Raw genomic sequence first — 17,364 nt, 5'->3', positions numbered from 1 at the left:
GATGTAGCACAAAGGGGAGTCTCGTTGCTGCTGAACCATCTCCTGGGGATTTGCTGAGTCCCAGATACTAACATTATCTGAGTTCACATTTACACTTAGCTGAAATGTCGATTCGTCTCTGAAAACGACAGGATCCAGAAAATCTTCGTCAGGCAACATAATTTCTCTCGCAAAGTTGGCATGTAAACTGTAGGCTTAGGAGCTTGTAACATCTGCAAACGGTGAGGACGTAGTTGTTAAGTGTCTCCTTAAGCCGGCCGGTGTGGCCGAGTGGTTCTAGGCGCTTCAGTCTGCAACCGCGCGACCGCTACGGTCGCAGGTTCGATTCCTGCCTCGGGCATGGATGTATGTGATGTCCTTAGGTTAGTTAGGTTTAAGTAGTTCTAAGTTCTAGGGGACTGATGACCTTAGATGTTAAGTCCCATAGTGCTCAGAGCCATTTATTTTTTTGTCTCCTTAAATGTTTCCTCACATACATCAATGAAACTGTTAATTCACGACTAGCCTTCCGAAATGACTTCTTGGGACTACACATGAAAGACACCTTGACTCGTTCGATAAGTTCTTGAGTTACTCTTGATTGTTTCATACTCTTCCCTCTGCAAAGATAGCTGGTGTCTTCAAACCGATGGTACCATCTACGGACGTTATTATCACTTGGAGGGTTTACAATGGAACTTAATACGGAACACACGTTGCACTGTGACAACAGATTCAGTCGTTGCAAACTGTAAAACACAAAAAGCTTTCTGTTCACTTGTCGCCATCTTTGCTACTAGCGCTTTCTAACGGAAGACACAGTAAACAGTACATGTGCACATGTATACAAACTAAACTGTTTGAGTCACTCTTTCATTTGATTTACTATTTATAATTGTAAGATGAATGTAATAAATTCTACTAAAATCTTAAAACCCCAGTGTTCATCTTCAAAAACCCAGTATTAGTCAGTCTAGGTGAGTTACGTGTGTAGTGCTTCCGCTGGTTTGACTCAAGGACTGGAACAGCAAATTTTCAGTCCTTTCAAGATTTATGAGATGATACGGGGGTGTCAGAAAGAATTCCTACTCTCTGGCAAGGTGACGAAATATGACATCCAAATGCAAGAAACACGGAACTTCTCCCATAAGAAGCACAGGTGTACGGTAAATATTACATGTAACGTGCTGAAGTAATTCTGTATTCTGGTTAAGGTTTGCCATACACGTAAATTGGGCTCAATTAAATTGGGACTCAACCAAAAACTTTACATTTGAAACACATTTCTACTATATACAACAATATTTCTTACTGCAGTCAGTGCCAGCCTGTTGCCACACGTTCCCAATTATTTCGCAAATGGGTCAGTTTCAGTCTCATATTTACTGGAATATTTGTGCTTCTGTCATTATATAAAAGGTTATTATAAACGCCTGACGCGATTTCATAAATTTGCTGTAAATATTCTCATATATTATTTGACATATTGTCATAGAGGTTTGCCTCTACTAATCCTGCAAATATGAAATCGAGAATCAAGTTCTTCCTACGTTGTTCAAAACCACTACTGATACGAGCTCGCAGTTCTTGCAGGGTTGTTGGCATAGGAAGAGTAAGCACTAAATCTTTCTCACAACCCCACGCAAAAAAATCGCATGGGGTTAAGTCCAAAGAGCGTGGAGGCCATACCATGAATTGCCGATCATCAATTTCAACGTGACCAACCCATTGGTTTCTCTATTTCCCATATAATAATTTGCGAAAATCATTATGGAAATGAGGAGAAGGACCATCCTGTTGATAGGTCACACTGTCGGTCTCCAGCTGTGGCATGAGCCAGTTTTTCAGCATGTCCAGATATACGTGCCCTTTGCGGTCTTCTCGCAGAAGAAAATGGGACTGTAAACTTAAAATCATGAGATTGCACAGAACACATTGCGCCGGCCGCGGTGGTCTAGCGGTTCTAGGAGCTCAGTCCGGAACCGCGCGACTGCTACGGTCGCAGGCTCGAATCCTGCCTCGGGCATGGATGTGTGTGATGTCCTTAGGTTAGTTGGGTTTAAGTAGTTCTAAGTTCTAGGGGACTGATGACCACAGATGTTAAGTCCCATAGTGCTCAGAGCCATTTTTTGAACACATTGCAACAGCATGAAGATTCTCTGTCCATCACGTCATCAGTGAAGATGAGTTTCTCACAAAACCTGTCCTCTTCCACAACAGCAACTCTGTCGAAAATTCAAAACATCTGACATTGTCATCGCTATCGGGGCTTGTAAAAGTTGGAAGCGGTAAGGCTTCAGCTTCAATTGTTTCCTTGAGATCTTCCAGCGGTCGGTTGCAGTATGTTCAATTTCCTTCTTGATCTGTTCGTCGACTTCTGTAGGCTACGTGCGATACAAGCCCCCACACATGGTCAATCGTTTCTTCATTCACTGCAAGTGGACCCGTCGATTTCCTTTTGCAGAGGGCTCCTGTAGCTTTAACCAGCTTATACCTCAGCTGAATGGAGTTGGCAGTTGGTGGTCCCAGCTGAACTTCGTTCTACAGTGTCGTTGCAATGCTACGATGGACTGATGTGAATGCATTTCAGGCACAATGCATACGCTTTCTCGGTGTCTGTCCCCATCTTGCCCAACCGCTCACTGAAGCGCTCTCGGGACAGAAATTTGAAGTGCGACTGCAACTTTCTGAGTTTTTCTATATGAGTCTTGAGTTTTGTGACAATAAGTTAATTAATGTAGCTGCAGCGAATTTGTGAAAGTGATTCACTCACAATAATCTCATATTTTCGCTCGTATCAGCTTTAGCTGTTAATTTTGATACAGCGCGTTTTTATTAGTGATTTTGCAGTTTACCGTACCAGAAGACTGAATACTGTGTTTTCTGGGTGTGTGTGTGGGGGGGGGGGGGGGGGGGGACCGGGTTTAAGGGGGGAGGAGGGGGTAGAAGGAGGGCTTTCTGCCAGGGACCTAGAGAGAGAGAGGTCATTCTGAAACTTCCCCTTAGAAAAATTTATGAATGACTGTGCTGATAAACCTCTTACATTATTTGATTTTCAAACAGCTGAGCAGAACTGAACGTACTCAGACATTTCGCTCTAAACTGACAGCCAATATTTTTAGCGCAACGCAATCTGACTTTCAATAATCCCTACAAGAGAATGGCCCTGACAAACATTAACTTATACGTTTCACAAATCACTTACCTCACAAAAATCTTCGTTACTCGAACTACTGCAATACAGCGAGCGCCACTACTGCCAGCTAAATAAAAGATTCAAACTACTGAAATCACTAACTACTGATAGGCGTGGTTAGCAAATGAAAGATTTTGATAGAGAACAAGCAATGTATTTACCTTAATAGTGTTCAAAAGTCATAATATATATAGCAGTTCATGGCATCCAGTCTTACAAATTTACTGACTCTGATGGACACACGTCCAGATCATCCGCTCTCAAAACTTCGCCACTTCTCTCCCCACATCCACCACTGCTGACGGCTCACCTCCAACTGCGCAACGCTACGCGCTGTTAACAGCCAACTGCCCAACACAACAATAGCATATACTCCAACAATGCTAACCAGCCACAGACTGCACACAGCACAGCCAGTGATTTTCATACAGAGCGCTACGTGGCGTTACCTACATAAAAACCTAAACAGCCTACTTACAATTCGAAAACCTCCAAGTGCCACTCACTGGCTGAAAAGAATGGGTACATACCCTGCCCGTGTTTAGGCCGGTTACAGGAATGCAGACATTTATAGAATTAAGACCCTTATCAAAGACATCTGCCAAATGAACACATTAACGGAAGGCAGGGGATATGGATACCGGGGGAGTTACACGCAAATAAACATTGGCCTGGAAAGCTTTCGAAGAAGAACTTTCTTGGCGAGTGCGTGTTTTAAAGAAGGAGAAACAGACATTGCAGAACAACTAAAAAGTTATAATTAAGAAATTTCAGTTTTGAGGACGAATAAACTAAGCTGGCGAATCAGATATGAAGCCACAAAAAACTTTGCAGAACGCTACATGGGATATCCTCCTAGTATGACACTTTGCTACTGTGCCTAGTGAGGCACATCGTCTGCTGACTAGCCACAAAGACTATGCTTGCGCGCGTAAATGAGTCATAGCCACGACCGTTAGCTGTGGTCCTTTCTGGGCTGCAAATACACAATTGCTCCCACCCAAGAACGCTGCTAACAGATTCTACATTGAATCTTTTTGACTACGGTATATTTTATAAATATGGCTGTATATTATTATGGAATTGTGGAAATTTAGGCTTCGGGTAGCGTAAATTACGATGGATATAACATAAGCTTATAGTATATTCACATATTGGCTATAGTTCAGTCACTGAATGACTGTTAAGCAAAATTTCTTCAAACTTAATGTATCCCAATTAAATTTTCTATCCTACTGTTATTTAAATATACGCATGAGACTAGTTACCTTTAATACTTACATATTCACACACAACTATTAGTACGTGGAATAATTAGAGGTATCACTTCTTATCCTTAATTAAAAGTAAATGAGTTAGATATTTCACACACAGCCACTTTTCTTGACTTTATAATAAAAACTATTTTTATCAGAAAATGCACACAATATCACTTCACTTCTTAATGTATTTTACTCTTTTTACCTTTTTTGCTTGAAGTTTTGTAATCTCAGGGAAATTTCTAATTGTCTTCTGGCCTCGCGAGAAATTCAGAATAATTTGATTTAATCCTGTGAGTATCGCGTTGGCACCATAAGAAAAAAATGTAGTAAAGAAATAGCTATAACATTTATAAATTGGAAATTTGGGACTGCTGTTACGAAATGAAAGCAAAAATGTTAAATCAAACAATTATTATTTAACGAAGTAAATAATTTGTACAGAAATCTAACATTTTGTGAATAATTGTCACAGTTTTGAATATAACAAATAATTGTGCCGTATTTCGACAAAATACTTGGAAATTAAAATAATCTTAGCTCAACTCTGAAGCGAAAGAATAAAGCATTCATAATAAGGTCATATTAGTGCTCGCAATTGGCGATAATAATAGAATGAATAAATAAATTCCCAGCAGCAATACAAGTTGAGTTCATTCGAACAAAACGGAAGAAAATAGTTACCCATCTAAACTTCAGCATTCGTCTGTAGCACCACATTTCAAAAGCTTCTATTCTCTTCTTGTCTAAACTGTTTATCTTCCATACTTCACTTCCGTATATGGCTATACACCATACAAATACTTTCAGAAAGGACTTCCTGACACTTAAATCTATGCTCAATGTTAACAAATTTCTTTCCTTCAGAAACGCTTTTCTTGCCATTGCCAGTCTATATTTTATATCCTCCCTACTTCGACCATGAGTTATTTTGCTTCCCAAATAGCAAAACTCATCTACTACTTTAAGTGTCGGATTTCCTAATCTAATTCCCCAGCATCGCCTGATGTAATTCGATTACATTCCATTATCCTTGTTTTGCTTTTTTTGATGTGCAGCTTATGTACTCCTTTCACGACACTGTCCAATCCGTTCAACTGCTCTTCCAAGTCCTTTGCTGTCTGTGATAGAATTACAATGTCATTGGCAAACCTCAAAGTTTTTATTACTTCTCCTGGAACTTTAATTCCTACTCCAATTTTTTTTCGTTTCGCTTACTGCTTCCCCAATACGCAGATTGAATAACGTCGGGGATAGGCTATAACCCTGTCTCACTCCCTTCTCAACCATTGCTTTCCTTTCGTGCCCCTCTACTCTCATAACTGCCATCTGGTTTCTGTGCAAACTGTAAATAGCTTTTGCTCCCTGTATTTTACCACTGCCACCTTTAGGATTTGCAAGAGATTATTCCAATCAACATTGTCCTAAGCTTTCTCTAAGTCTACAAATGCTACAAACGTAGGTTTGCCTTTCCTTAACCTACCTTCTATGAGAAGTCGTAGGGTCAGATTGCCTCGCCTGTTCCTACATTTCTCCGGAATCCAAACTGATTTTCCATCAGGTCGGCTTCTATCAGTTTTTCCATTCTTCTGTAAGGCATTTTGCAACTGTGACTTATTAAACTGATAGTTCGGCAATTTTTACACCTGTCAACACCTGCTTTCTTTGGAATTGGAATTGTTATATTCTTCTTAAAGTCTGAGGGTATTTCGCCTGTCTCATACATCTTGCTCGTCAGATGGAAGAGTGTTGTATGGCTGGCTCTTCCAAGGCTATCAGTAACTCAAAAGGAATGTAGTCTACTACCGCAGCATTGTCTCCGCTTATGTCTTTCAGTATTTTGTCAAATTCTTCTACCAGTATCATATTTCCCTTCTTATCTTCATCCATGTCCTCTTCCATTTCCATAATATTGTCCTCAAGGACATCCCCTTGTATAGGCCCTCTACATACTCCTTCCACCTTTCTGCTCTCCCTTCTTTGCTCAGGACTGGCATTCCATCTGAGCTCTTGATATTCATACAGGCGGTTTTCTTTTCTCCAAAGGTCTCTTTAATTTTGCTGTAGGCATCTTCTGTCTTATTCCTAGTGACATGTGCTTCTACATCTTTACATTTGTCCTCAAGCCATTCCTGCTAGGCCATTTTGCACTTCCTGTCGATCTCGTTTTTCAAACGTTTGTATTCCCTTTCGCCTGCTTCATTCTTTACCTTTTTATATTTCCTCCTTTCATCGATTAAATTCAATATGTCTTGTGTTTCCCAAGGATTTCCACTACTCCTCGTCTTTTTACCTACTTGTTCCTCTGACCTAATGTCACTATTTCATCTCTCAAAGCTATCCATTCTACTGTATTTCTTTCTCCCATTCTTGTCAATCGTTCCCTAATGCTCCCTCCGAATCTCTCTACAGCTTCTGGTTCTTTCAGTTTATCCCGATACTATCTCCCTAGATTCCCGCCTTTTTGTAGTTTCTCCACATTTAATTTGCCGTTCAGAATACACATCTGCCTCTGGAAATGTCCATCAATTTAAAACATGGTTCCAAAACCTCTGTAGTACTATCATATAACCAATCTGAAAGATTCCAGTGTATCCAGGTCTCTTCCATATATACAACCTTCTTTCATGATTCTTAAACCAAGTGTAACTATGATTAAGTTATGCTCTGTGCTAAATTCTACCAGATAGCTTCCTCTTTCATTCCTTTCCCTCAATCAATATTCACCTACTACTTTCCCTTCTCTTCCTTTTCCTACTGTCGAATTCCAATACCCCATGACTATTAAATTTTTGTCTCATTTAGCTGTCTGAATAATTTCTTTTATCTCATTATACACTTCCTCAATCTACTCCTCATATGTGGGGCTAGTTGGCATATAAACTTATACAACTGTGGTAGGTGTGGGCGTCTTGTCTATCTTGGCTATAATATTGCATTCAATTTCCTGTTCATAGTAGTTTATCCGCATTCCTATTTTATTATTCATTATTAAACCTGCTCCTGCATTACCCCTATTTGATTTTGTATTTATAACCCTGTATTCACCTAACCACAAGACCTGTTCCTTCTGCCCCCAAACTTCACAAATTCCCACTATATCTAAATTTAAACTATTCATTTCCCTTTTTAAATTTTCTAACCTACCTGCCCGATTAAGAAATCTGGCATTCGATACTCCAACTTGTAGAATGCCAGTTTTATTTCTCCTGATAACGACGTCCTCCTGAGTAGTCCCTACCCAGAGATTCAAATGGGCAACTATTTTACGTCCGGAATATTTTACCCAAGAGGATGCCATCATCATTTAACCACACATAGAGATGCACGCCCACAGGAAAAATTACAGCTGTAGTTTCCTCTTGCTTTCAGCTGTTATCAGTACCAGCACAGCAAGGCCGTTTTGGTTGATGTTACAAGGCCAGATCAGTCAATCACCCAGACTGTTGCCCCTGCAACTACTGAAAAGGCTACTGCCCCTCTTCAGGAACGACACGTTCGTCTGGCTTCTCAACAGGTATCCCTCCATCGTGGCTACACCTATGGTACGGCTATCTGTATTGCTGAGGCATGCAAGCCTCCCCACCAACAGCAAGGTCAATGATTCATTTCCTTGTAGTGTTTTATTTACGAATATCTCTATTTGTCTGAAACATGGATGGGTTATCGATCACAAATTTCATAAGAGAATAATTTACTGCGAAGTTGTGGTAAATTTTCCCAGCTGCTTAAATAGACCTTTGGAAGTTGTACGTGTGTGAACTTCACACATAATTCTAATTACTGAACACTTTTTACCTAAGTTAGGCATTACCACTCAATATTATCACATAAGGCATAAGTAAATGAAGTGTGTAAAATATGTTAAGTAATTGTCTTCTGTATTTCCAAAGTTGGTAGTTATGGTGGAAATAGCTGAGTTGAACGTTTTAGCAGATTTACTATATGGAAAAATAATATAGTAAATCTGTTAAAATGGTCGACTCAGCTATTTCCACCATAACTGCCAACTCTGGAAATATAGAAGACAATTACTTAACATATTTTTCCAATTTACGTTTTCATCAGTATGTACTCATCAGAACACAGCACTTCTAGCCTGTTTATTATTTCTTGTTGATGTATTGGGTTAATAATAGGAAGTGGAAAATTTCCGAGAGCACAAAACTGAATGAGCTATGTTATTTCAAAGATTAGCCATTGACATACCAAGGTAAGTGAAGATGGTGTTCTTTACGCCCACCTTTTGAAGATATTGTAATACACTCCTGGAAATTGAAATAAGAACACCGTGAATTCATTGTCCCAGGAAGGGGAAACTTTATTGACACATTCCTGGGGTCAGATACATCACATGATCACACTGACAGAACCACAGGCACATAGACACAGGCAACAGAGCATGCACAATGTCGGCACTAGTACAGTGTATATCCACCTTTCGCAGCAATGCAGGCTGCTATTCTCCCATGGAGACGATCGTAGAGATGCTGGATGTAGTCCTGTGGAACAGCTTGCCATGCCATTTCCACCTGGCGCCTCAGTTGGACCAGCGTTCGTGCTGGACGTGCAGACCGCGTGGGACGACGCTTCATCCAGTCCCAAACATGCTCAATGGGGGACAGATCCGGAGATCTTGCTGGCCAGGGTAGTCCTGTTGGAACAGCAAGTTCCCTTGCCGGTCTAGGAATGGTAGAACGATGGGTTCGATGACGGTTTGGATGTACCGTGCACTATTCAGTGTCCCCTCGACGATCACCAGTGGTGTACGGCCAGTGTAGGAGATCGCTCCCCACACCATGATGCTGGGTGTTGGCCCTGTGTGCCTCGGTCGTATGCAGTCCTGATTGTGACGCTCACCTGCACGGCGCCAAACACGCATACGACCATCATTGGCACCAAGGCAGAAGCGACTCTCATCGCTGAAGACGACACGTCTCCATTCGTCCCTCCATTCACGCCTGTCGCGACACCACTGGAGGCGGGCTGCACGATGTTGGGGCGTGAGCGGAAGACGGCCTAACGGTGTGCGGGACCGTAGCCCAGCTTCATGGAGACGGTTGCGAATGGTCCTCGCCGATACCCCAGGAGCAACAGTGTCCCTAATTTGCTGCGAAGTGGCGGTGCGGTCCCCTACGGCACTGCGTAGGATCCTACGGTCTTGGCGTGCATCCGTGCGTCGCTGCGGTCCGGTCCCAGGTCGACGGGCACGTGCACCTTCCGCCGACCACTGGCGACAACATCGATGTACTGTGGAGACCTCACGCCCCACGTGTTGAGCAATTCGGCGGTACGTCCACCCGGCCTCCCGCATGCCCACTATACGCCCTCGCTCAAAGTCCGTCAACTGCACATACGGTTCACGTCCACGCTGTCGCGGCATGCTACCAGTGTTAAAGACTGCGATGGAGCTCCGTATGCCACGGCAAACTGGCTGACACTGACGGCGGCGGTGCACAAATGCTGCGCAGCTAGCGCCATTCGACGGCCAACACCGCGGTTCCTGGTGTGTCCGCTGTGCCGTGCGTGTGATCATTGCTAGTACAGCCCTCTCGCAGTGTCTGGAGCAAGTATGGTGGGTCTGACACACCGGTGTCAATGTGTTCTTTTTTCCATTTCCAGGAGTGTATAATTAGTTGCTTTCTGTTTTAAAATTCAGAAAAAAATTATTGTTTTTAATAAACTCTTTTACTGGATTCCCTATCTGTTTAAAATTTTTGGTTAAACTTAACCCGCAAATTTAAGTCTCGACAGCAGATGTTACAAGATGTTTCAAAAACGATTTTACAACTTCGAAAATCCATAGAAATTAGTTCATAGTGCCTACAGAGGTCATTGAAGTGTCAGATTGTAGCGAAATTCATCAAGTTTTGTTTCGCGTAGTTCGCTAGTGCCGAATCGCATCGTAAAGAGCGCTAGTGGCACTTGCGTCAAAGATGGCTGCCTTCACTGGACTCGAGCGTGCCAGCTGTGTGTTTTAGTTTGAAGAATCAAAGTTGGCGACAAAAGTTCAGTACGCTAAAGATCCTCCTAGTAGACCTACAATTTATGAGTGGTATAAATGTTTTGTAGAAACAGTGTTTTCGGTAAGACATGGGAAATCATCAGGTCACCCAAGCACATGTGACAACATCGTTGAGTGAGTGAGACAACGTTTTGTCAACAGCCCTACGAAATCAACCTGGCGTGCATATCACGAACTGCGAATCCCACATACGACTGTTTGGCAAGTGTTGAGAAATTGTTTGCGTTTGAAACCGTGCAGAATGACGATCGAACAAGCAGTAAAATACACTGATAAAATTGCTCGCAAGAAATTTCTTGGGCAGAATCATCTTTTCTGGTGAGTCGACTTTTCACTTAAGTGACAGGGTTAACACACATAACTGTAGGGTTTGGGGCAGTGAAAATCCACATCAAACATTGAAACATGTTCGTGAATGCCCTAAGCTGAATGTTTTTTGTGCATTCAACAAGAACAAAATGAATGGCCCCTTTTTTATCCGTGAGAGAACCATCAACAGAATAGTGTACCTGGATATGTTACAACAATTTTTGATACCACAGATCGATGAGGATGACCAAGAACGAAATGTTTACTTCATGCAAGATGGTGCACCACCCCACTACCTAGTTGACGTCTGAGAGTTTCTCAGTGACCGCGTTCCAGATCAATGGATTGGCCATGATGTGTCAATTGCACGGCCCCAACATTCCCCAGACCTGACACCACTCGATTTTGTTTTTATGGGGATTCATCAAGGATATCGTGTTTGTTCCTCTTGTGCCGGCTTCTCTAACTGAACGTAGTGCAAGAATTTACGCCCCCACTGAGCAAGTTACACTTGCAATGCTACAGTGAGTTTGGGAAGAAATTGACTGCCAATGGGATGTGTGTAGGATAACCAATGGAAGCCACATATATCTTTAGTTTTAGTTAAAAAAGCTTGATATGTTCCCCTACAAAATAATACTAAATCCAGCTCTACATCTTCTGTCAATAAATTTACATGAATTTTTAAAGTTGTAAAGTCCTGTACTTCCTGCAGTGAATGTTGTATTCAATATTTCCAGGCTAAGGAACTTAATTACACATAAATATCTCTTTAAAAATTATGTTAAGAGCAAAAGCGATCAAGAATGACAAAATATGCGTCTTTTTTATGGTGGTAATAAAATCGGTAGTATATGTTACTGAAAGTATATTACGAGGCGTATTTTTTAAGTAAGTACCGTTTTGAAATTACAAAAAGACATGCTAAGATATCTCAATAATTTTATTTTTACAAGAAAGCCTGTACCTTACTCTACTTTCCTACATAATTTCCGTCAATATTGAGGCACTTGTCATAACGTTGTACCAGTTTTGGAATACCCTCCTCATAGAAGTCTGCCTCCTGACTTGTTAACCACTGCATCACCACTGTTTTGACTTCATCATCGTCGTCTTGAAGACGCTGACTGCCCAGCTGTTTGTTCAAGTGCTGGAACAGATGGTAGTCACTGGGCGCAAGATTGGGGCTGTACGCAGGATGATATAGAGTTTCCCATCGAAAAGATGTGATGAGGCATTTGGTCTGATTCGCCACATGCGTACGGGCATTGTCTTGCAGCAAAACGATGCCCTTGCTCAACTTGCCATGTCTTTTGTTCTGAATTGAACGGCGCAGATTGTGCACAGTAAGCTGCTGCATTGATTGTCTCATTACGAGGCAGAAATTCCACAAGCAATACTCCTTTTCTGTCCCAAAAAACTGTGCACATGATTTTCCAGGCAGAAATTGTTTGCTTTAACTTCACTTTCCTGGGTGAATCTGAACGCCGCCATTCCATGCACTGTTGCTTTGATTCTGGTGTGATGTAGGCCACCCATGTTTCATCACCCATAACAGTTTGGCTTAAGAAATCATCACCGTCGTTGTGGTACCGCTCAGGGAAAGTCAGTGCACTGTTTGGTTTTGTGCACATCCGTCAACATGTTCAGTACCCAATGTGAGCACAATTTTCGGTAATCCAAGTGCTCGGTCACAGTTCCATACAAAACACTATGAGAAACATTAGGAAAGTGATCCCGCAAGGAGGAAATTGTAAAGCATCTATTTTCTCTCACCTTATTGTCTACTTCCTGCACCAAAGTTTCATTAACGACCGAAGGACACCCACTCCGTTGTTCATCATGCACATTTGTGTGGCCATCTTTAAATGCTCTCACCCACTTTCGTACCATTCCATTTTCTCCATAAATTGCACAGATCTCACGATGACTATCGTTCGCTTTTAGGCCTTTAGCATTAAGAAATCTTAAACAGCCTGTGCTTCACAGTTGGCGGGACTCACGATTATCGTAGGCATCTTAAACACTCAGTACACAATGTAAACAAGGAAGAATCAGACTTTAATGGCGTCAGTGCGTAGACAACAGATGTAGGTACCCAGTGCGCATGCGCAGAACGCCGACCGCAGCGCTGCGGCCGCGGTGTGGCAAAACGGTACTTACTTAAAAAACACGCATCGTATTATTGTTGAGAGAGTGCTAAAAGGTATTTTCAAGTTCTGGAATCTAATTACAGGTCAATACCTCTTTAAAAAGTATGTTGTTAGTGTAATTCAACAAACGGTTAACGAATTCTGTTTTCTTCTACAATAAATGAAAAGATACGTAAGGAATAAAACTGAATGAAATGTGATGCGAACTGTAAAGGCCCCCCGGCAATTCACATTATGGAAAATGCCTTGGTATTGCAAGGGTTACAGGTAAAGTATTTGTTGAGAACTAGTCACTTACACAAAAACACCATTATGTGTTTTCTCTGTTGCTGCTTGTTTGTTTGGGTTCAAAACAGTACTTGTATCATATGTTAAATGTACCAGTTTTGCCTTGTTTTAAATAAAATGGCAGATCATTAACATAATGTAAGAATAGTAATGGGTCAATTATTGAACCCTGTGGGACTCCCATTGTAGTTTCTCCTCCATGCCATTGGTGTGGTGACGGTCTCGTAATACCTACCGGCGAGTCTGCCGCTGACCTCTTGGCGATGACGGAGCGCAGTATGGCGGAGGCGACCTTGGCCCTGACGGGCTGTCGGATGGCGTTGTAGTCCTGGGCGAGCACGTGCAGCATGTACATGCCAGCGAGGCCCATGACGGCGACCAGCGCCAGCCGGATGAAGTGAGCGCTGGCGCGCGCCACGCCCGCCGCCGCCGCCAGCAGCAGCACCGTCGCCAGGCGCCTGTCCATGGCCTGCCCTGCCTGCGCACACACAGAGCAACGGTCCATGAGACGGCGACGAGCACCACCGAGCACGCGATATGCTTCAGAGAACTACATGCTGGAGAGCCATTTCAGACCATCTGTTAAGGGCTGCAGTCTTCACAAAAAGCTACATCTCACTATCAAAATACAAAATGGAGAGTAACCAGTGATTCGCATAATTTTTCAGCCATTGTCCTCAAAATAGATCCACAAGCAGTTGGGATACAAAAATGTACTCGTAGGAGGACAGTGGAGCACTTCACCTATCTCCCATCAAATAACTACACCCTCACTCTAAACACTCAAGAATGTTTTGATAGACCTCTCTAATACTTGTCGTTCTGACACACTTAAATGTTCTTGCAGTAGGTTCCTCCTCTGCCTTTACAATTCGCATCACATTTCATTCAGTTGTGGTCCTTACGTATCTTCAGCTCACGAGTGACACATTTCACCATTGCTTCAGGTTCTTTTTGTTCTATTTGCTTGTTTCTAATTACACTACTGGCCATTAAAATTGCTACACCACGAAGATGACGTGCTACAGATGCGAAATTTAACCGACAGGAAGAAGATGCTGTGATATGCAAATGATTAGCTTTTCAGAGCATTCACACAAGGTTGGCGCCGGTAGCGACACCTACAATGTGCTGACATGAGGGAAGTTTCCAACCGATTTCTCATATACAAACAGCAGTTGACCAGCGTTGCCTGGTGGAACGTTGTTGTGATGCCTCGTGTAAGGTGGCGAAATGCGTACCATCACGTTTCCGACTTTGATAAAGGTCGAATTGTAGCCTATCGCGATTGCGGTTTATCGTATCGCGACATTGCTGCTCGCGTTGGTCGAGATCCAATGACTGTTAGCAGAATATGGAATCGGTGGGTTCAGGAAGGTAATACGGAACGCCGTGCTGGATCCCACCGGCCTCGTATCACCAGCAATCGAGAGGACAGGCATCTTATCCGCATGGCTGTAACCGATCGTGCAGCCGCGTCTCGATCCCTGAGTCAACAGATGGGGACGTTTGCAAGACAACAACCATCTGCACGAACAGTTCCACGACGTTTGCAGCAGCATGGACTATCAGCTCGGAGACCGTGGATGCGGTTACCCTTGACGCTGCATTACAGACAGGAGCGCCTGCGATGGTGTACTCAACGACGAACATGGGTGTACGAATGGCAAAACGTCATTTTTTCGGATTAATCCAGGTTCTGTTTACAGCATCATGATGGTCGCATCCGTGTTTGGCGGCATTGCGGTGAACGCACATTGGAAGCGTGTATTCGTCATCGCCATACTGGCGTGATGGTATGGGGTGCCATTGGTTACACGTCTCGGTCACCTCTTGTTCCCATTGACGGCACTTTGAACAGTGGACGTTACATTTCAGATGTGTTACGACCCGTGGCTCTACCCTTCATTCGATCCCTGCGAAACCCTACATTTCAGCAGGATAATGCACGACCGCATGGTGCAGGTCCTGTACGGGCCTTTCTGGATATAGAAAATGTTCGAGTGCTGCCCTGTCCAGCACATTCTCCAGATCACTCACCAACTGAAACGTTTGGTCAATGGTGGCCGAGCAACTGGCTCGTCACAATACGCCAGTCACTACTCTTGATGAACTGTGGTATAGTGTTGAAGCCGCATGGGCAGCTGTACCTGTACACGCCATCCAAGCTCTGTTTGACCCAATGCCCAGGTGTATCAAGGCCGTTATTACGGCCAGAGGTGGTTGTTCTGGGTACTGATTTCTCAGGATCTATGCACCCAAATTGCGTGAAAATGTAATCACATGTCAGTTTTAGTATATTTGCCCAATGAAAACCCGTTTATCATCTGCATTTCTTCTTGGTGTAGCAATTTTAATGGTCAGTAGTGTATGATCCTATTTCGCAGAAGGTGCATACTATCAATGATCCTCATTCGAATACTCGCTTCCTGGCATGGATGAAGGCACCAACAAAGGAGTTCTCAATTAGAGGTTGCTGGAACTGATACTCAGAGGGCAATCTGTCGTGATCAGGCGGAGGTATTGAAAGGTGAAACATATCGTACGGCTGGTAAACATCACCAAAACAGTAGGCTGCGTGTCCTTTGGCGATGTCAGGATTATCTTTCAGAAATCAAAAACAGATAGGCACGATTGCAGAGATTCAGCTACAAGCCAGCTACAGAAAATATTGCTGCGAGGGTTACAATCACAGTTATTGAATGGAAGGGAAGTTAAGAGTGAATTCTTTGACCCAATAAGTTACACCACTAATTATCTAAAAACAAGTAAAGCGATCAACATGACTTGAAACACGTAATACCCGTACCCCAATCGACAGCTTGTCAGTGCGTGACAGTGGTTGCTCCAGAAAGTCCGTATAGGGGATGCAGCGACCCATCCCCTAAACAACAGGTTCGGCTTGCTGTCTACGACTGAAACTGGCTCCGCGCCAGCAAGACGCACTTCACCTGTCGAGAAAGCGTCTGTGTCCTGTGTCAAGGGTAGGCCAAAACACAAAAGCATATACGGTCCGTTAATCGTCGGAAGTTCAAACGTGCAGTAGATAATGGTACCTCTTGCGTAACTGACAGTAAGAGATGGGAGGGATCACTTTGTGTACTCTGTGTATATGAATGGAGGCCACGTTAAACGTGATGAAGAAGCTGTTCCGGCAGGCATTGAGGAAACAAGATACAACCAACTGTATATTATCGTGCATGTACGAACAAGCGATGCCTGTCGTCTAGTGTATGATAATACTTCGATCATTCCAGCAGCTGGAAGAGAGGGTAGAGAAGACCAGCTCACAATCTGCAGCATTGTCGCCAGAGCTGACCGGGACCCTCTGATTCTGAGCCGTATAGAAGTTTGTACTAAGGACTGCGAAGATTCTGTGACAAACGAAGTTCCGATTCGTGGGACTTGGAAATAGAGTAGAGAATTGGACGGGCCCGTAAATGAATCAGAGGCGCACGATAAAAGCTGCTACGCAGGTAGACGACTGTGTGTGGAGTGCACACAATTCTGTTTTCAGTTTAGGTGACTAGTCATCCATTTTAGATAATGATAACTGCAAGAGACTTCGACTTGTTAGGGTAATATTCAAAGAAATGATTAGAATACTATTGATCAGCTGTCGAAGCATTTGTAACAAAATCCCACAGTTTGAAGCTTTCTAAAAAGCAATGGAGCTTATATAAATCCAGATATAAAAGCTGGTTAAAACCGGATTTTTTATGTTGTTGCTCAGTGAATGCTAATAATAACAAAAGTAAATGTTTCCGAGCATTTATCATTTTTGAATTTAACATATTGCATTTTGGTGTCCCTCAACAATTTTTACTTTATTATAGTAAAAAAATTCTTAACAAACAGCACCTTGTACATAATAGGTGCAATACAAAGCACAGGGCCGAGATAGATTTGCTGAATTAAACGTGTAACTGCTATGATTTTGTTGTTTTTTGTGTTGTGTTGTAAACTGAAATCGGTTCCTATTCTTGAGCTTCCGTGTATTTCTGTGTTGAATTTGAACCTAACCGAGCCAAGTGTTGTGATTACGTAAACCCTATCTAATAAAAAAAGTAGCCAAATGACTCAAACTGTACAACTGTATTGCAATTAACTATGACCAAAAATAATTAGAACACCTACAACTGTATACTAAACAAG

General features: G+C 42.7%; 1 protein-coding gene across 1 annotated transcript in view; it reads right to left on the bottom strand.

Annotated features, from left to right (window-relative positions):
- The window catches only part of LOC124607407, a 103,762-nt gene that overhangs the window by 15,328 nt on the left and 71,070 nt on the right, over positions 1 to 17,364 (bottom strand). The window contains exon 2 of the mRNA XM_047139732.1: positions 13,445 to 13,687. Within this exon, the coding sequence (XP_046995688.1) occupies positions 13,445 to 13,675 (231 nt within the window). The 5' untranslated portion in view covers positions 13,676 to 13,687. The remainder of the gene's footprint in view (positions 1 to 13,444; positions 13,688 to 17,364) is intronic.

The sequence above is a fragment of the Schistocerca americana genome, chromosome 3, assembly GCF_021461395.2.
Source record: "Schistocerca americana isolate TAMUIC-IGC-003095 chromosome 3, iqSchAmer2.1, whole genome shotgun sequence".
NCBI classification, from domain to species: Eukaryota; Metazoa; Arthropoda; class Insecta; order Orthoptera; family Acrididae; genus Schistocerca; species Schistocerca americana.
The sequence above is the reverse complement of the archived record's forward strand: the minus strand, read 5'-3'. Positions and strand labels throughout refer to the sequence as shown.